This window comes from Mauremys reevesii, linkage group 21 (assembly GCF_016161935.1).
Source record: "Mauremys reevesii isolate NIE-2019 linkage group 21, ASM1616193v1, whole genome shotgun sequence".
Classification (NCBI taxonomy): Eukaryota; Metazoa; Chordata; order Testudines; family Geoemydidae; genus Mauremys; species Mauremys reevesii.
This window is the reverse complement of record NC_052643.1, coordinates 578,288-598,516: the sequence shown is the minus strand read 5'-3', so window position 1 is coordinate 598,516 and position 20,229 is coordinate 578,288. Positions and strand designations below refer to the sequence as shown.

The 20,229-nt window shown below is 45.4% G+C and overlaps 1 protein-coding gene across 1 annotated transcript in view; it reads right to left on the bottom strand.

The window, feature by feature from the left end:
- Positions 1-11,999: 11,999 nt before the first annotated feature.
- C21H1orf50 (chromosome 21 C1orf50 homolog) overlaps positions 12,000-20,229 on the bottom strand; it is an 8,952-nt gene continuing 722 nt past the window's right edge. The window contains exons 3-5 of the mRNA XM_039509554.1: positions 16,030-16,116; positions 13,863-13,994; positions 12,000-12,185 (exon numbers count right to left, since the gene is read on the bottom strand). Coding sequence (XP_039365488.1) covers positions 12,000-12,185; positions 13,863-13,994; positions 16,030-16,116 — 405 coding nt within the window. The remainder of the gene's footprint in view (positions 12,186-13,862; positions 13,995-16,029; positions 16,117-20,229) is intronic.

Below are 20,229 nucleotides of genomic sequence, written 5' to 3'. Positions count from 1 at the left end.
GGGCTTCCTGGGGGGGGGGCGGGCATTTGCCTCCCCCGCGCATGCGCCGGGCATGCCTGGCAGGTCGGCCCGCCCGGAGCGCGGACCTGCGCGCAGCCGCGCCTGCGGGGGAGGGGAGCGGGGAGACGGCGGCGGGACCGCGCCAGGCAGCTCGCAGGTCCGCGCGTCCCCGGCCGGCCGGGCTGCGTGCGCGAGGCCCCGGGCGGGCCTCCCGGGGCCCCCCCGCCCGCCCCGCCGTCCCCCGCTGCCGCCCGCTGGCCCGCCGCCCCTGATTCCCATGCAGCAAATACACTTTGCAATAGCAATTACATTAAGCAGTTAAGTCATACTTGGCAAAAAACACTTTAGCTCGTTAGTAACTCTTCTGTGAACAGTTATCTTGTTTTACTTTCCTGGATCCGTTATTCTGTAAGCAGGCCTCATCATTATCTCCTGGCAGTACCACGGTTGAGCTAGCTGTTGTACATTCCATTCTCGGTTACTGGCCTGCTAGGTTGATTAAAGTTCAAACATAAACATGGAAGCGCTTTGGTCAGACATGGAGTGACTTTAGTTCATTCAGGCCTACTACAGAAGGCTTTATTGACACTTATGGCTTTCCACCCTCCTGAGTTACCTAGGGTTATGCCTAGTGACACCAACAGACCTGTCCCTCTCCATTGTTTAAAGACAGAGCTGATTAGGCTCCATAGATAGTCTTTTGTCCTGTTAAGGAAAGCTCAGCTTTTCCTAGACGTGATAGCTAATGAATTCCTTCATCAAGTGGTTGCTGAACCGACGAGGGGGGATGCCATTTTAGATTTGATTTTGGTGAGTAACGAGGACCTTGTTGAGGAAATTGTTGTAGGGGACAACCTTGGCTCGAGTGATCATGAGCTAATTCGTTTCAAAATAAATGGGAGGATAATCAATAGTGCATCTGAGACTAGGGTTTACGATTTCAAAAGGGCTAACTTTACTAAATTAAGGCAACTAGTTAGGGAAGTGGACTGGACTAACATATTTAGGGATCTAAAGGCAGATGACGCCTGGGGTTACTTCAGGTTGAAGTTGCAGGAGTTGTCAGAGGCATGTATCCCGAGAAGGGGAAAACGGCTCGTAGGTAGCAGTTTTAGACCGAGCTGGATGAGCAAGCGTCTTAGAGGGGTCATTAAGAAAAAACAGAAAGCGTACCAGGAGTGGAAAATAGGAGGGATCAGCAAAGAAACCTACCTTATTGAGGTCAGAGGGTGTAGGGAAGCAGTGAGAAAGGCAAAGCGACGGGTGGTGATGGACCTAGCGAAGGGGATTAAAACCAATAGCAAACGGTTTTTTAGCCATATAAATAGGAAGAAAACCAAGAAAGAAGAAGTGGGACTGCTTAAAACTTTAAACGGAGTGGAGATTAGGGATAATCTTGGAATGGCACAATATCTGAACGAATATTTTGCCTCTGTCTTTAATGAGGCTAATGAAGGGCTAAGGAATAGTGATAGAGGGACCGATGGGAATGAAGATATGGCGGTAGACATTACGGTATCTGAGGTAGAAGCCAAACTTGAACAATTTAACGGAAGTAAATCGGGGGGCCCGGATAATCTTCATCCTAGAATATTAAGGGAATTGGCGAGTGATATTGCTAGCCCATTAGCGATAATTTTTAATAAGTCTCTAAATTCGGGGGTTGTACCGTTTGACTGGAGATTAGCTAATGTAGTTCCTATATTCAAGAAGGGGAAAAAAAGTGACCCGGGTAACTACAGGCCTGTTAGTTTAACATCTGTAGTATGCAAAGTCATGGAAAAAATCTTAAAAGAGAGAGTGGTTCGGAGCATGAGGCCGATGGCAACTGGGATAGATTACAGCATGGATTTACGAAAGGTAGATCGTGCCAAACCAACCTGATCTCCTTCTTTGAGAAAGTAACAGATTTTTTAGACAAGGGAAATGCGGTGGATCTAATATATCTGGATTTCAGTAAGGCGTTTGATACGGTACCGCATGAAGAATTACTGGTTAAATTGGAAAAGATGGGGATCGAAATGAAAATCCAGAGGTGGATAAGGAGCTGGTTAAAGGGGAGACTTCAGAGGGTAGTATTGAAGGGGGAACTGTCAGGTTGGAGGGGGGTTACCAGTGGAGTTCCTCAAGGTTCGGTTTTGGGTCCGATTTTATTCAATCTATTTATTGCTGACCTGGGAACCAAGAGTAGGAGTGGGCTGATAAAGTTTGCGGATGACACCAAGTTGGGAGGTATTGCCAATTCGGAAAAGGATCGGGATATCCTCCAGGGAGATTTGGATGACCTTGTAAACTGGAGTATTAGTAACAGGATGAAATTCAATAGTGAGAAGTGTAAGGTTATGCATTTAGGGATGACTAACAAGAATTTTAGTTATAAGCTGGGGACGCACCAGTTGGAAGTAACGGAGGAGGAGAAGGACCTAGGAGTCCTGGTTGATCGTAGGATGACTATGAGTAAACAATGTGATGTGGCCGTTAAAAAAGCTAATGCGGTCTTGGGATGCATTAGGCGAGGTATTTCTAGTAGGGATAAGGAGGTGCTAGTCCCGTTATATAAGGCGTTGGTGAGACCTCATTTGGAGTATTGTGTGCAGTTTTGGTCTCCCATGTTTATGAAGGATGAATTCAAACTGGAACGGGTACAAAGAAGGGCCACTAGAATGATCCGAGGAATGGAAGGCCTGTCGTATGAAAGGAGACTTGAGGAGCTCGGTTTGTTTTCCTTAACCAAAAGAAGGATAAGAGGAGATATGATTGCACTCTTTAAATATATCAGAGGGATAAATACCAGGGAAGGAGAGGAATTATTTCAGCTCAGTGCTAATGTGGACACGAGGACAAACGGATATAAATTGTCAGTCAGGAAATTCAGGCTTGAAATTAGACGAAGGTTTCTAACCATCAGGGGAGTGCAATACTGGAACAGCCTACCGAGGGAAACAGTGGGGGCGAAGGACCTCCATGACTTAAAGATTAAGCTAGATAAGTTTATGGAGGAGATGGTATGATAGGATAACGGGCTTAGTCAATAGGTCAATTAAGTGCCACACTGGTAAATAGTACAATGGGTCAATGATATGATATAACCTTTTTCCAGAGGGTATGGCTGGAGAGTCTTGCCCGCATGCTCGGGGTTCAGCTGACCGCCATATTTGGGGTTGGGAAGGAATTTTCCTCCAGGGAAGATTGGCAGTGGCCCTGGAGGTTTTTCGCCTTCCTCCGAAGCATGGGGCAGGGGTCGCTTGCTAAAGGAGTGGGTGGATCGGCTTATGTGGCCTGCATCTAGCAGGAGGTCAGACTAGATGATCATAATGGTCCCTTCTGATCTTGAATTCTATGATTCTAAGTGACCACTGCAGCTGAAATCACTGACAATCAGGTCTAAGTGCTTAGTCCTGTTGTGGGGACAGTGTTCCTGTGGGTACAGTGTTTTTGCGTAAGAGACAGCCCAGACTGCACTAGCAGCGAGCGAGGTTCCCGCACTGAGAGCTCAGCTGAAATCACTGAGAGCTGGTGGAACCTCAAGAGACCAATTTGCAGAGGTCACAGTGGCAGGTGGCAGCAGAAGGTGACTGCGCAGGGCCATTGGCAACAGAGTGGTGAAGTGAACGGTGGCACAACGAACAGACGTGGCCAGAGCGAACAGTGAGCAGCTGGAGGAACAAGCAAGGTGCCTTCTTGTCCCCCACCTGGAAGGTGTACTCACATGAAAGCACCTCTGAACTCTGAGTCTCCACTGACCAAGGACAACATCGGTGAGTGGAGTGCGCTGGAGGGAAAAGTGAGGGGCATGTTAAATAAACATTTGTTTGTTGGACTATATTTTAGTCACTTTGCTCCAGAATGCTAGATTTGTGACTGGGCATGGAAACTTATATAAATATGTTTCCTAGTAGGCCAAGATTTTTAAAATGTATTATTTGCCAAGGTTGTTATCTCACATTGTTGCTCTCTTGGGAGGTCATTATGTTGGGGAGTTTCTGTACTAAACATTTTTATTATTATAATTAATTTTTACATAAGAATGGTCATACTGGGTCAGACCAATGGTCCATATAGCCCAGTACCCTGTCTTACAACAGTGGTCAAGGCCAGGTGCTTCAGAGGGAATGAACAGAACAGGGAATCATCAAGTGATCCATCCCCTGTTGCCCATTCCCAGCTTCTGGCAAACAGGCTAGGAACACTCAGAGCATGGTATTGCATCCCTCCCCATCCTGGCTAATAGCCACAGATGGACCTGTTCTCCAGGAATTTATCTAGTTCTTTTTATAATCCTGTTATAGTTTTGGTCTTCACAGCATCCCCTGGCAAAGAGGTCCCTGGGTTGACTTTATATTGTGTGAAGAAGTACTTCCTTTTCTATTTTTAAAACCTGCTGCCTATTAATTTCATTGGGTGACTGCTCGTTCTTGTGTTATGTGAAGGATTAAATAAAATTTCCTTATTCACTTTCTTCACACCAGTCAAGATTTTGTAGACCTCTATCATATCCCCATTAGTCATCTCTTTTCTAAGCTGAAAATTCCCAGTCATTTTAATCTCTCCTCCTGTTTCATACCCCTGATCATTTTAGTTGCCCATCTCTATACCTTTTCCAATTCCAATATATATATTTTTAGGATGGGTGACCAGATCTGCACACACTATTAAAGGTGTGCACGTACCATGGATTTATATAGAGGCAATATGATATTTTCTGTCTTATTATCTATCCCTTTCTTAATGATTCCCAACATTGTTTGCTTTTGTGACTGCTGCTGCACATTGAGTGGATGTTTTCAGAGAACTATCCACAATGACTCCAAGATCTCTTTCATGAGTGTTAACAGCTAATTCAGATGCCATCATTTTGTATGTATAGTTGAGATTGCTTTCCAATATGCATTACTTTGCATTTATCAACATTGAATTTAATTTGCCATTTTGTTGCCCAGTCACCCAGTTTTGTGAGATCCCTTTGTAGCTCTTCGCAGTTGGCCTGGGACTTAACTATCTTGAATAGTTTTGTATCATCTGCAAATTTTGCCACCTCACTGTTTACCCATTTTTCCAGATGAATATGTTGAACAGTACTGGTCCCAGTACTGACCCCTCAAGGAACCACTATTTATCTCTCTCCATTCTGAAAACTGATAATTTATTCCTACCCTTTGTTTCCCATCTTTTAACCAGTTACTGATGCATGAGAGGACTGCCCCCTTATCCCATGATGGCTTACTTTTCAAAAGTCAATTTAAATTAAATACATTTTTTTTAATTTGTTTTTTTTTTTAGAAATCTACATCTGTTATGTGTTTTGGTGTAACTTGCATTTTCCTTATGTTAAATTTGCATAATCCTAACAAAACATTTACTTTATTCATATCTCTTTTATATATCTCATTGGTCCTGACACCCTCCCTGTAAATTCGAACACCCCCCCTAATTTCAATTCCTGGGGAAACCACTGGCCCCATCTCCCGGGATGCCCCATCGCTATAGAGCCCTACTCCATCCCTTTGGGCACACCCATCACCCCAGCGCCCTGCCCCATCCCCCAGGGTGCCCCATTGCGCCCATTGCCACCTCACCCTGCCCCATCCCCTGGGATGCCCCATTGCACCCATTGCTATAGAGCCCTACTCCATCCCTTTGAGCACACCCATCACCCCAGTGCCCTGCCCCATCCCCTGGGGTGCCCCATTGCGCCCATCACTGTAGAGCCCTACTCCATCCCTTTGGGCACACTCATCACCCCAGCGCCCTGCCCCATCCCCCGGGGTGCCCCATTGCGCCCATTGCCGCCTCACCCTGCCCCATCCCCCGGGGTGCCCCATTGCTGCCTCACCCTGCCCCATCCCCCAGGACGCCCCATTGCGCCCATTGCTATAGAGCCCTACTCCATCCCTTTGGGCGCACCCATCACCACAGCGCCCTGGGCTCCCCATTGCCAGAGCACCCTGCCCCATTTCTCTGAGCATCGCTTTGTGCCTGTTGCTAGCCTGTGGCCTCTCCATCACCCTCTGTGCTGTTGCCTATTCCTTGCTATTTCTCTTGTCTCTCCTGCAGCAGCGAAGCCAGTTTGGACACTGGAGGGCAAAAGAGGGGGCATTATTTACTGTTAATTATTTTACAGCACCACCCATGTGCAATGGAGCATCTCATCCAAGCTGTAAAAGTGACATGAAGAGTGAGGTGACAAACAGAGGGGAGTGGACAGGCCACTGTCATCTGCCAGATGTTTAATCACCATGTCACCTCGGCCTTGCTTGAATATGGTTAGATGACACACAGGTTAATCACTGGTGGCTGGGATATGCTCCCACCCTACCTTTACCAGTGATAGTGCAGTGGGTGGTCTAGTGGTAAGGGCACTAAATTGGGACTTAAGAGAGCATAGTTAAAATTTCTGCTTTGCTACAGCTTTCCTTTGTGGCCTTGGGCATGTCACTTAGTCTCTCTGTGCCACAGGAAATATGAGTCCTGCCCAGCCTCACAAAGGTGGTGAAGAATAAATATAGTAAATATTGTGAGATGCTCAGAGCCTGCAGTTTGACACTGAACTCCCTTGGAAGTTAGGAGTCTAATTACTTTTGAGGGTCTGAGTCTGAGTTTAAGTGATTTACCAATGATAACACAAAGTTTGTGGCATATGAATAGAAACAAAGCTGATCTCCAGCAGGTTCTTATCTGGTAGTAGAATGGCTTAGCCAGTAGGTGACAGCTATTGGGGTTAATAATGCCAATACACTTGTGTGCACAAATTGTGGCTGGCTTTAGGCCGATTCCCCTGATTCCCCAGAATCGGGCCCCACACCCGCGCCTAAGAGGGCCTCATGCCTTAGGCGCCTTTTTAATTTTTTTTACTCACCCGGCGGCGGTCCGGGTCTTTGGCGGCATTTCGGTGACAGGGTGTCCACAGAAGACCTGGAGCGAGGGAAGGACTCCCCGCCGCCAAAGTGCCGCCAAAGACCCGGACCGCCGCCGGGTATTCGAATTGGGCCCCGCAGTTCCTAAAGCCAGCCCTGTGCACAATGCTCTTAGTTATCTAAGTGGTATTAGCCTCCTTTCTCAACTAGGGAGAGAGACTGAATGAGTTAGGAGGGAAGTATTGTGCTCTGCGAAACCCAGATTTTAGTTTTACTGATGGGTCAGACACTAAACAGTCTGTAACTTTTACCACTTTAGAGCACCTCCTGAAGCAAAGACAGGCTACACGTGCACATCCTGCTTAGAAGCACATTCACAACTCAGCACTTGTCAGATACGGACTAAATGACACATGGGTCCAGAGGAGCCTTGCACTCAGGCACTAGACACTTTGCAAGCCCCAGGCATGTGCATGGAAAATGGCATTCTAAGTGTTTTGGCAGACTTCTAGATTAGTAACCCAAGAATAGCACCTACTGGACTCCCCCAGGCCTCACGCCCCTGAAGGAGGCAGAAGATGAAAGGTGCCCTGCAGGTCCTAGTTTCTTGAACCTATGACAGGCTTCCCCCCACTCATACATCATCATCATGGATTCTAGTTTTCCGAGATAAATTCTCCAATAAAAAAAATGTTTTTAAACAATTAAAATAAAACGCTGAACTTTGGTTTCCCTAGCCACTATATAGGTATCTGTCAAACACAATGTTTTATAGTTAAAAATTGTAAATATAAGCTGACAGCCCAAGCCCTGCCAGTTCTCCCATTTATCCAAATTTTTGATCTGATCTGATCTGACCTCAGTCCCAATTAGATCAGATAATCAGGGTTCCACTGTGTTTTTATTTTTTTCAGAAAATGTAAAAATGAAAGATTCTCTGTAAAAATGCAAATTCCACATTGTTCCATGGCAAACAGATTTCTAGGATCCTTGATCATCAGGCAAGGTGGAACCTGCTCAGCTGACAGGAAGAGGGGCCATGCCAAGAATAAGGTACTTACATATTTAGTTATTTAAGACCACAACTGATTTATTTCACTTTCTGCAGTGCCCAGTTAGGTGCTCTAGGTACACATCCATTCAATCCACATGTAGTGGAGGACTAGGGTCCCCAACATACTTCTCACCCAAACCCCAGCTCTCTAGGAAAGGTGATAGTTCTCTTAGAAGCTCAGCCCTTAGCCACCAGGAGAACAAATGGAATATGATCTGAAGGGCAACAGATTCAATTTTGGTAAACTGGAGCAGGGAGCAGATTCCACCATTGCAGCCCCAACTCTGAACATCCCTCCATCTCCCTTCCAATTAAATGGGTTGGGGACACATGTGCAGGAACTAGGGGTTTGACATGGTTTCCTATATGGAAAGGAAGAGAGAGAGAGAGAGTTTACAGTACCCCCCTATAACAATTGTTTCAGCACTCCTGGGTGGGGAGGATTAAGGTTGGATGTCTCCAATGATCTGGGCCACTGGGCTATAACGGGGGATAGGCACATCTTGCAGGTGTTCAGGACAGAATCCATTTAAGGCTTTCTAGGTTAAAACCTACACTTTAAAGGGGCAGCCAGTATCTATACGAGCACAAAGGTAATGTATTCCTTTTAAGAGCCACTTCAAAGCTCCCTGTGAATTAGAGCAAACTCCTCACAGCAAGAAATGCTCTACGCTGCCACCAAATGGAAGCAGTGAAGATTCACCAAACTGGCCACTACGGCTGGAAATTGTGCACAGGCTGTGACAGAAACCCAGAACCTTTTCTTTGCTTCCTGCAGAGCCAGTGCATGAGATTTCAAATACTCTTTGAGATTTCAAAGCTCAAGTCATAGGGGCCTCCCACCTATTTAAATGTTTCCCCAGGGCTGAAAACACTGGAATTATTTCAATATTAATATTAACTGCTATAGATGACTACAATTAATAACCAGAGCTGGCCAGCTGACTCTCCAACTGGGCTGGATGTCCCTGTCCATATGACATTCCAGTCAACAGAAAGGATGCTAAAGGTGATTCCTGTGCAATAGGCAGAGAGATCAATACTCTGTTACATAACTGCCTACTTTAAATAACTGAGGCTCTTTTTACAATGATTAAACCTTTGGCTGGAAGTTTTTTGTTTTGTTTTTTTTAAAAGATGGTTAAATCACCAGGGCATAGACCTAGTTTCCCTGTGTGTACTGAATGTCATGTGCACTTCATTGCTATATAAATAATATAGCATCACCCATAATAAAGTTGGAGACAGGGAATAGTTTGCATTTTAGTCCTAGGGCTCTGAAGGTGGCATTAACAAATTAAGATTTTAATTCAGTTCTCAATTTCTATTCTTTGGTACTGAAATATAAGTGAGCAGCTGAGAATAAGAGAAAATACCTTCACTAAGTCACCTCCTGCCCCTCCTGGAAATCCCAGAGGCTTTGTGATTTAAAACCAGTGCTTTGACTCGCTGTGCTTAGAAGTTATGATTCATGTGAAAGTAAACCCAACAAGCAATGGGAATTGCATAATAAAGAGGTATCAAGGCGTAGCCTTGTTAGTCTGTATCCACAAAAATGAGGACTCCGGTGGCACCTTAAAGACTAACAGATTTATTTGGGCATAAGCTTTTGTGGGTTAAAAAACCCCACTTCTTTGAGCTTTCGAAGTGGGGGTTTTTACCCACGAAAGATTATGCCCAAATAAATCTGTTAATCTTTAAGGTGCCACCAGAGTCCTCATAATAAAGAAGGAGAACAGATCTCTTTCCTATTCTGGCAGCACAGCTGCTTCTGACATTTTGTGGTGGAGTATTTGAGGAAAACCTGATAACACAACGCTACAATATTTAAGATGAGCACCTAGGAGCCCTATGTTCAGTCACACTAGACACTTTGCATGCCCCAGGTATATGTACAGGAAATGGCATTGTGTTTTAGCAAAGTTCTAGATTATGTACTATATGTATTTTCTGACTTTTAAACCAAACTTTGTACTTTTGGATAATGTAAGCATTATAGCCAGATGTATAAATGCTCTTTCCTTAACCTGTGTAGTTGATCATTTTAACATTAGTTTTAACAAAAAAATCAAATGTTTTTTTTCCTTATCAGAAAAACAAACCAAAGAATGGCACCTGTTGGACTCCCCTAGGCCTTACTCCCCTGAAGGAGGCAGCAGATGAAAGGTGCCCTAGAGAGCCTAGTTTCTTGAATCTTCTATGACAGGCTTCCCTGCACTGAGTCTGGCTTATGCATTATCAGACCAAGGGGAACCTGCTCAGCACCCTGGGAAGTGCTGGGAAGCTCTCCAAGAATAAGGTACTTCTATTTACTCCACTGGATAGTACTGACCTCACTACCATTTGGCACAAGTCAAACTGCTGTAAGCATGGTCTGATTGAACTCTCCCTTGACAGCTAGCTGGGAGGGGGAGAGACTTCAGGAGCAAATTGTATTTACATGAACACACCTACTCTGCCATAATATCCAGTAGATCGAGCAGTATTGCTCAAAGTGATCAGCTTTGGCTGGAGTTGGGTTACAAATCACTTTAGTACTGAATATTGGGGTAGTGAAATGCCATTATCAGTGTTGTTTTTATTGTATGACTAAAGGGGAGCAGAACTGTGCTTAATCTATCCCAAATGAGGGGGTCACCCTCAGCTAAAAGGACCTCGTTAAGCCAATGGCTCAAATGCCAGCCCTGTGAAAGTGAGAGGGTGTCCCAGCTAGGTGTAGACTCTTCCAAGGTTCCCCTAGGCTATGGCTACACTTGCAAATTTGCAGCGCTGCAGCAGGGTGTGAAAACACACCCTCTGCAGCGCTTGCGCGCGCCGCGCGCGCCACGCCAGCCCCAGTCCCCCAGCCCCCAGCGGCGCCCAGCGCTCGCTGTCTGTCCCACAGGAGCTGGAGAGGCTGGAGAGTACGAGAGCTGCTGGGAGGCTTGGGGCTTTGACTACACTTAGGCTAGCGCGCGCGCTCAAGCGCGCCGCGGCGGCGCTGCGCGCGCGTAGCCGCTAATGTAGCCCTAGTCTGGTTTAACCTGTTCCTTCCCACTGTTCAAAGACAGAGTTAAATAGGCTTCATTAGGAGCCTTTGCTAAGTACTCAATGAGAGCTGAAATCACTTGCAGTGGGAAGTGTGTCTGCCCAACCTGCTGAGAGCTAAAACTCATTAAGGTTATGTCTGCACTAGAAACGTCAAAGAGCTCTAAAAGCAGTGCTTTGAAGTGTGTGTGGTCACATGGGGCTATCCACACTAGCACTTTAAAGTGCTCAAACTTGCTGTGCTCAGGGAGGTGATTTTTCACCCCCATGAGCCAGCAAGTTAGAGCACTTTACAGTGCTTGTGTGGACAAGCCCAAAGAGACTGACCTACAGAGGTCACAGGAGACATGCAGGTGACTGACAGGCAGCGAAAAGAAGCGGCTGGCAGGGCAGCCAGGCAGCAAGGAACAGAAGCTGGCAAGGTGGCCAGGCAGAGCAAGTGCTCAGATGGTGGATCAAGCCTGGTGTCTTCTTCTCTGAGTAACACTTCACACAAATGCACTTCTGAACCCGGAGTCCTCACTGAATGACAGCCAACAGCCGATGTAAATATCCTGCAGTGTCCCCACACACACACACACACACACACACAGAGCGTTGCCCTAACTACACCGACATAAGCCCTACGCCTCTCATGGAGGTGGAGTTGTTATATCTGAGTAATAGGTCACTTACATCAGCAGGAGCAAGGCTGTAGTGTGTACACTGACATAATTAGGTCGATGTAGGCTGCCTTACATCCACCTAACTCTGTAGTGTAGACCAGGCCCTAGTAAATCATGGGAGAAGATACTAGAGGAACTCGAGAGATGTCTGTTCTTAGAGCTGGTAAAGTAATTAACCAAACTACAAGTCGTTAGATGTTGTGGGGCAAGGCAGAAAGGGTTTGTGTTAGAGTTTTAAATGAAAAATCTGGAACCAGGGGTAGCTGAACTGAGCTGCTAAAGTCTGTTTTAATTTGTTGGTCTCTATTCTTAGAACTCCTTTTGCAGTAATCAGGTAAGGAAAATCCATCCTCTTCTAGAAGCTGTTCAGAATGCCTGTGCAGTTATTGTCAGCCTGCTTCACTTGGTGAGGCCTTGGAAGTTGGGCTCCGTACACTGAGGCAACACTGCCTGCTGGCTCAGCAGCTTGTCAAGGATGCTAATTTCAGCATCTCGTTTCTCAGTGTTCTCAGATGAAGTCCAGGACATATCGTGCTGAAGCTTATAGGCACCAAGGAACTCATGTGGGCAATTGGTCCCCCATTCCTGTAGAAAACAGATGACAAGTTCATGTCAGGGTTTGGTCTCACTCACGGGAAGTTCAGCTCTAACAGGAAAATACACACAGGTCTGTCTACTAGAACTGAACTGCTCTACCAACATTGATAGATTTTAATATTCAGAGTGCTGTCACACTTCCTAACAAAGGACTTTCCCCAGTTTTGAAGGCTTGCTTCCCTTCTTGTGGTATTAATGATTTGTTAGCCCCCCCAAGGAAAAAGTTGTTTGTGTCTAGGTACATGGTGTATTTGAGTGTGCATTCACTAACAGGAAAATAAGAATAGAAGGTGTATGTTAAGAATAGTAAAGCATATAATAGCTATGCGTGTGATATGGGGAGTGGAGGGAGATGGGACTCAGAGGATCTTGGCTAAACATCTGTTTGGGGGGGGAGGAGAAAGCGGGGGGTGGGGAAGAGGACAGTCATATGAATTGGAGGATTCAAGCAAACTCACTCATATTAGTTTGGTTTGATGAAATACCCAAATGCTGGTTTAAAAAAACTTAACATATGTACCAGGCTATTCAGAGCCTGTGACCTCCCTAGACATGCGAGATTAAGCAACCCTGCTGATGACTCGGGCATATTTTAAGGCCTATTACCATACTTTCTAATACAAGCTCTGTGCAGTGACAGAGCTGACAGGGACAGGGCAGTGGCTTAGCCAACTAGAGGCATTCATTGCCATGGGCCTCGATTTGTGGTTTGCTCTTTTCTGTACTATGCCATTACAAAATCTGCTTTTATTAAAGAATGTGAATTGGATACTGGACACTTCAGAGAGAAAATACAACTTTTACCTCAGAGGAGATTCCTCGGAGTGGGGTAACATCATGAGCAAAGCCCTAGGAGGTTGTGATCTCTATTCCTGAACAATCACAGTACTGGTATAGAGTGAGCATGGTCACCAGAAGGGGGCCTACTTAGAAAGCTGCTGCTGGGGTACACGGAGGCGGGAGGAGGTGATATCACATAACATAGCATTCCAGCCCTTTGGGGCGTGTCATATGTAACCATCTTGATATGTAACAAGAATCCTCAATTTTATATTTAATGAAAACTCTAAAGGTTCTTTAGCTCACACCCAAGGAAAGGACAGCTGTGGCTGCCTGGAGCAGGGGAGCTTCTCTGAGACCTCCCCACTAACAGTTCAGTAGCCCCTGGTTTCCATGACTAAACACATGAAATGCTGAACTGTGAGGAGTCAATGAATCAACTTTTGGGCTCACACACTGGAAAAGATTGTCCTGAGAAGATTCACTGACACGGGGTTCAGAGGAGATGAATCTGCAAGCATGCATGTTAATTCCACCAGGAGGGGACTCCTTGAAATCTCCCATTCAGTTCTCAGGTCAACCTAGATTTTTTTTTTTTTTTTGGGGGGGGGGGGGGGATTCTTTCTAAACAGCCAAAATCTTTTCAGCTTTCCTCAAAGACTATTTCACCATACAGCTCCCAAGCCAACCTGTGAGCATAAACCAAGTCACCAACAAAAACCATACCCTCTTAAGGGCAGCTTTGGTAAGTTCATCCCCATTGAGTCAATGGACCCTTTGCTGAGAGAGCCAACAGAATAAGCCAGCCCCCAATGTGTGCTGGTGACATCCCCTTCATGCTCACTCTTGATTTCCACTCTTACAAGAGAGTAGATCACCACCTACCTTAGGAGAAAGGATGGAAAAGTATCTCTGGCCACTTTCCCGCCTGTACAGGTAGTAGATGTTTCCTGGTTTCTTCACAATATTGCAGGCTACATGATGAAGATCAGCATCTCTGTTAGCTTCGTCCAAGACCTACACACAACAGAATTGTAAGACTCCTACCCCCTCTGAAATCCACAGCTGAAAAGAAAAATGCAACACTAACACCTCAGACTATACATCATGCCCTCCAGCACTGAAACACAGCAGCAATTCTCCACCAGGAACACTATGCTGTAGTTCTGGAAAGGAAGAGAAGAGCCTCCCTCAGTAAAGTCAACTAAACAATGTGGGCTAATTTGTGCCAATGTTTCATAACTATCAGCACTACGTAGACTCCTCCCTTGGAATCTAGCTTGGCTGTTCCATCTAACAGACCACAGGTTTATTAGTGAGCATGGGGCTTCATGGCTCCAAATTTCAAATTCCAGGACTTGCTTCTTAGAAGTTGGGGGGGGGGGGACTTTTATAGTTATCTCTTAACTCTCTGAGGCTTCCCTAGGTGTCTACAATGGCCAACTACAACCCAATGGAGTGTCAGGGCTAAGACCTGCTAATGATGGATCACCGCCAAAGACTCTGGGCTGCTGAGTTCAGGGAAGCAACACAGATCCTGTCCTAGATAAAGCACTTGCCTTTCACACATGGGTTCAAATCTGTCTCAGGATTACAAATCAGTCAAGTAGCTGAGATCAAATCTATTATGGTGGGTATCTGTAGGCAGGGCCGGCTCTAACATTTTTGGCGCCCCAAGCAAAAACAAGGAGCGCCGCCCCCCTCTGAGCATCACGCCGCCCAAGGCCCCGCCCCGAGCGTCACCCAAGCCCCGCCCCTGAGCGCTGCCCCGCCCAGTCCCCACCCTGAGCATTGCCCAGCCCAAGTCCCCGCCCCCTGAGTGTCACGCCACCCAAGCCCCACCCCCCGAGCGTCCCGTCACCCAAGTCCCTGCCCCCCCCAAGTGTTGCGTCGTGCCGCCCAAGTCCCCGCCCCAGCCGAGCACCGCCCAAGTCCCCGCCCCCCAACATGGCACCACGCCTCCTAAGCCCCGCCTCCCCCCAGCGACGCCTGGCCAAACAAAAACAAACCCCGAGTGCCGCCCCCTCCCAAGGTGCCGCCCCAAGCACGTGCTTGGTAGGCTGGTGCCTGGAGCCGGCCCTGTCTATAGGGAACTATGACCTTAACAAGCAAGGACAGAAATTCCCTGTGAAAATCATGTTACACACCCATCCTTGACACCTCTGCTACTTTCAAAACAGTCATACAGACTTCAAAATCTTGTCCACCCTTGGCTTTTGTAAGTGTCAGCTCTGAGCTCGCCTTCCATCTCCCTGGTCATTCAGTCAGTATCTCCTTTGGTGGACCCTCCTCCTATTCTCCATAGAGCCCCCAGATTTATATCCTAAACCCAATCCTCTTCTCCTTTTACATCCATCCTCTCTGAAAATCTAACTACTCACATGGCTTCATTTAGCTTTTTATGAAGAGGACAGATCTAGCTCTCCACTCTACGGAATCCCAGATCTCCTCCTGGATGTTTTGCAATCAAGATTAACTTAACATAGCTAAAACCAAGCTTCACAAACCACCTTCCTTCCCAAACCTGGGAGTAAGCCATCTTTGAGTACTCTCTCTCCCCTACCCCACACATTCAGGCTGCATCCAAACCTTGTTGTTTCTTCCTCTGTAACACCTAAGATGTTAGGTTAGATACCAGAGCACAATTCTGTGGTGTGGGAGGTTTATGTCACAAATCCTATCATTCCAGTGAGACAGCGGCTTTCGCTTTAGAGATTGTACACTTCATACTGTTTGGGAAAGGAGCAATCTTCTTTACTCCATAAAGTTGGGAGCCAGCTCAAAGGTCTGACAGTTTCTGGTCGCATATTCTGTATCAAGACTTTTGCTCTCCTCCTTCCACACACTACTCATTCCTGGAAAAAAGGGATTTCTCTGCCAGAAACAGAATGGTTTCTGAAAGAAGTGTTGGACTGCTGCCTGTTTTTTCCTGTTCTCTGTACCATATAATGGATACACAACTACAAACCATGTACCATTTTGACAGGTACTAGAAATCAGTTCAACCTGCAGGATTGAAAGATAAGCACTGATAATGCTAAATCTTCCTTACCTTTCGGGCCTGCTCCTGCAGATACCGGATTTGCTCAGCTATGACAGTCAATCTGTTGCAGGCATTAGCTCGGATGAATTCATCTGCCTGTAAGAAAGAGGGAAATTTTAATAAGCAGGCATCAGAGAAAACTTACTGGCCTTCTCACTCCTTGTAAAGATTAGACTGTATGGGTTTAATGCCTGCCAGCTCCACTCCCACCATGTTAGCCTTTCTGACCTCGCCAAAACTCAGGCTGGTTATTTCAGGTAATGTTATGGAAATTGCACAGTGTGCATTGTTACACGAAGACTGGCATGAAAACTTGCCATAAGCAGCCTGAGTTTTGGTATGGTCATAAAGTAAGTTCTTCCTGAACCTGTCTGATAAGGTTTATGCTCTGAAACATGAGATTTGTCATTTAGCCAGGCAAAAACTCCTAGTGTAAATACAGCTAGACAGCATAACCTCGCTTTTGCTGGTAAAGCTTGTTTAATTCGAGAAACTGTAATAGGCTATACCAGTAGAAGCTCAGTTTTGCCAGTATAAGTTGTGTCCACTAGGAGTGCTTCGATGGTATAGTATAAAAGTTTAGCCACACTTCCTGTAGCAATAAGTTCCACTCTTCAATCACACATTGTGTGAAAAAGTATTTCTTTTGATTTCCCACCTTTTAATTCCATTAAACATTCCCTTCTTGCATTTTGAGACAGGGAGAACAGAAGTTCCTGATCTACCTTCTCTAAGCCATTCATTGTTTAATGTATTTTTGATCATGTCCTGTCTTCTTGTTCTCCTTTCAAAGGCAAACAAGTCCAATCCTTTCCTCAATCAATCATTCTTCTCACTCTTCTCTGAACCACCTCGATCGCTGCAATATGAAGTATAAGCCTATGACTAAACTTAAAACACTACTGCAGCTGCGCCACTGTAGCGCTTCAATGTAAACATTTACTACAGCAATGTTCTCCCATAACCGCAGTAAAATCCACCGCCCTGCAAGGCAGAACTCTTCCATCCACCTAGTGCTGTCTACATGGGGATTTAGGTCATCTTAACTATATGGCTCAGGGGGTGTGGATTATTCACATCCCTGAGCAAAGTAGCTGGGTCAATCTAGTTTTCCAGTATAGAATAGCCCTTAGTCTGCTGCTATGGAAGCAACTGCGTCTTCTTCCTCATTCTGATTGACTAAACAAGTGATGCCCTTTCCCTTGATTTTTTTCTATTTCAAGTTCAACCTTGAAAGAAGGGACCTAAAGTGAATTATTTGTATTACAGTAGTACATAGAGGCCTCAAGCAAGATCGGGGCCCCAATGTCAGGTGACATATATACCATATATACGTGTTCATTAGCTCATTCGTTTATAAGCCGATCCCCCAAAAATGGATAGGTAAAAATAGCAAAAACTGTATGACCCTTTCATAAGCCGACCCTATATTTCAGGGGTTGGAAAACTTTGGCTCCTGGCCTGTCAGGGGAAGCCACTGGTGGGTTGGGACATTTTGTTTACCTGGAGCGTTCATAGGCACGTGGTTTGCCGTTCCCAGCCAATGGGAGCTGCGGGAAGTGGCACCACTTCCCGCAGCTCCCATTGGCTGGGAACAGCGAACTACGGCCACATGGAGCTGAGGGGCTCCATGCCTGTGAACGCTTCTGGTAAACAAAACGCCAATGTATTCGATATTCAATTCAATGATTCCATAGAGTTTAAAATATCAAATTTTGGTGTAGACCCGTTTATAGGCTGACCCCCGCTCTTTGAAGCGTCACTTTTTTACCAAAAATATTCAGCTTATGAATGAGTACATACAGTATATGCTTTCCCAGTCCAGTACTTTAACCTGAAAACAAGTCCGCCTTCCTGTCTGAATGCTGCATTCTACAGGAGGCTGTACCATCTATTTGTATATGCAGTAATATCCCCTTATTCAGTTCCTACAAATGGGTCTCTTATTGGTTTTAACCAGGACTCAGTGTATTCCAAGATTCTGCAGCAGCAGAATTTACAGTGGAATTCATCCCTTGCTGAATTGAGCTCCAGAATCTGAGCTTTCAAGGGTTTTTAAATTGTTTCTAGTCCTTATCATTGCAGCAGTAGTCACATGAACCAAATGTGAACCCATGTTCTTATCCTGACTGAGGGTGTGTCTACACTACAAGTGCTACAGCAACACAGCTGTTGTAGTGTGGAGACACTTGCTACAATGATGGAAGGGGTTTTTCTGTCACTGCAGTAAAGCCACCACCCCCTTGCAAGGCAATAACTAAATAATCCATTAACCTAATGGTGCCTATACCAAGGCTTAGTTGGGCTAAGTATGACTCTCGGCATGTGTGAAAAATTCACACCCCTGAGTGATGCACCTAAGTTTTAGGTGTAGACCAAGTCTGAGCAGGGTACCAAAGGGTTCTGCTGGCCTCCACTGCTTACCCATCTAGGTCCAGTGGGAGTTCTTCAGATAGTCAGACATCACTGTGTAGAGATCATTGCTGACCAGCTGGTGATATCCCACCCCAGTTGGTCAGCAATGACCAATCCCACCCCAGTTGGTCAGATGCTTCTAAAGATGCCCACATTAGAAGCAAGAAGAAGAGCAAACAGAGGGAATAAGGACAACCCAGGGAATTATAGACCTATTAGCTTAACTTCAATACCTGGAAAGATAATGGAGCAAATCAATTTATAACCACATAGAAGATAATAAGGTGATAAGTAACAGTCAACATGGATTTGTCAAGAACAAATCATGTCAAACCAACCTAATATTCTTCTTTGACAGGGTAACAAGCCTTGTGGATAAGGTTGAAGCAGTAGATGTGAGATAACTCAAACTTTAGTACGGCTTTTGATACTGTTTCATATGACTGTCTTATAAACAAACAACCGAAATATAGCCTAGATGAATAAGGTAGGTGCACAACTGGTTGGAAAAGTGTACTCAGAGTAGTTATCAATGGTTGACAGTCAAGCTAGAAGGACATATCAAGTGAGGACCTGCAGGAATTTGTCCTGGGTCTAGTTCTATTCAATATCTTCATAAATGATTTTGATAATGGCATAGAGAGTACACTTATAAAGTTCGCAGACAATACCGAGCAGGAAGAGGTTGCAAGCACTTTGGATAACAGGATTAGAATTCAAAATGATACTGGCAAACTGGAGAAATGATCTGAAATAAACAGGATGAATTTCAGTGAAGACAAATGCAAAGTATTACACTTAGGAAGGAATAATCAATTGCAAAAATACAAAATGGGCAACGATTGCTGAGAAAGGAATACTGCAGAACAGGATTTGAGGGTTATAAAAAAAAAATCACAAACTAAGTACGAATCAGCAATGTTGCAACAAAAGAAAACATGATTCTGGGCTGTACAGTATTAGCAGGAGCATTGTAAGGAAGACAAAAGTAGTAATTCTTCCACTCTACTCAGGACTGTTAAGGCCTCAACTGGAGTACTGTGTCCAGTTCTGGGCACGATACTTCAGGAAAGATGTAGACAAATTGGAGAAAGTCCAGAGAAGAGCAATAACATGATTAAAGGTTTAAAAAGGGGTAGCTGTGTTAGTCGGTCTCTGTAAAAAGTGACAGAATCCTGTGGCACCTTATAGACTAACAGAAGTATTGGAGCATAAGCTTTCGTGGGACTTCGTCAGTAGGGTGACCAGACAGCAAATGTGAAAAATCAGGACGGAGGTGGGGGGTAATAGGAGCCTATATAAGAAAGAGACCCAAAAATCAGGACTGTCCCTATAAAATCTGGACATCTGGAAACACTATTCATCAGATACGTTTATTTGGTTTGGAGAAGAGAAGACAGAGGGAACATGGTGTCAATCTTCAAATACATAAAAGGCTGTTATAAAGAGGAGGGTGATATTCTTCTTCTTACCTACAGAGGACAAGCCAGGAAGTAATGGGCTTAACTTGCAGCACAGGAGATTTAGGTTAGGCACTAGGAAAAACTTCTTAGCAGGTAGTTAAACACTGGAGCAGATTACCTATGGAGACTGAGGGATCTCCATCACTGGAGATTTTCAGAACAGGATTGTCTAGCTCAGTGTTTCTCAAACTGGGGGCAGACCCAAAAATGGGGGTTGTAAGACTACAGGAGAGCAGCAGCTGCCAGCCAGGTGCCCAGCTCTGCCTCTACCAGCAGCGCAGAAATAAGGGGGCTGGGTATGGGTGGGGTCATCACAGCCTGAACTCTTTCA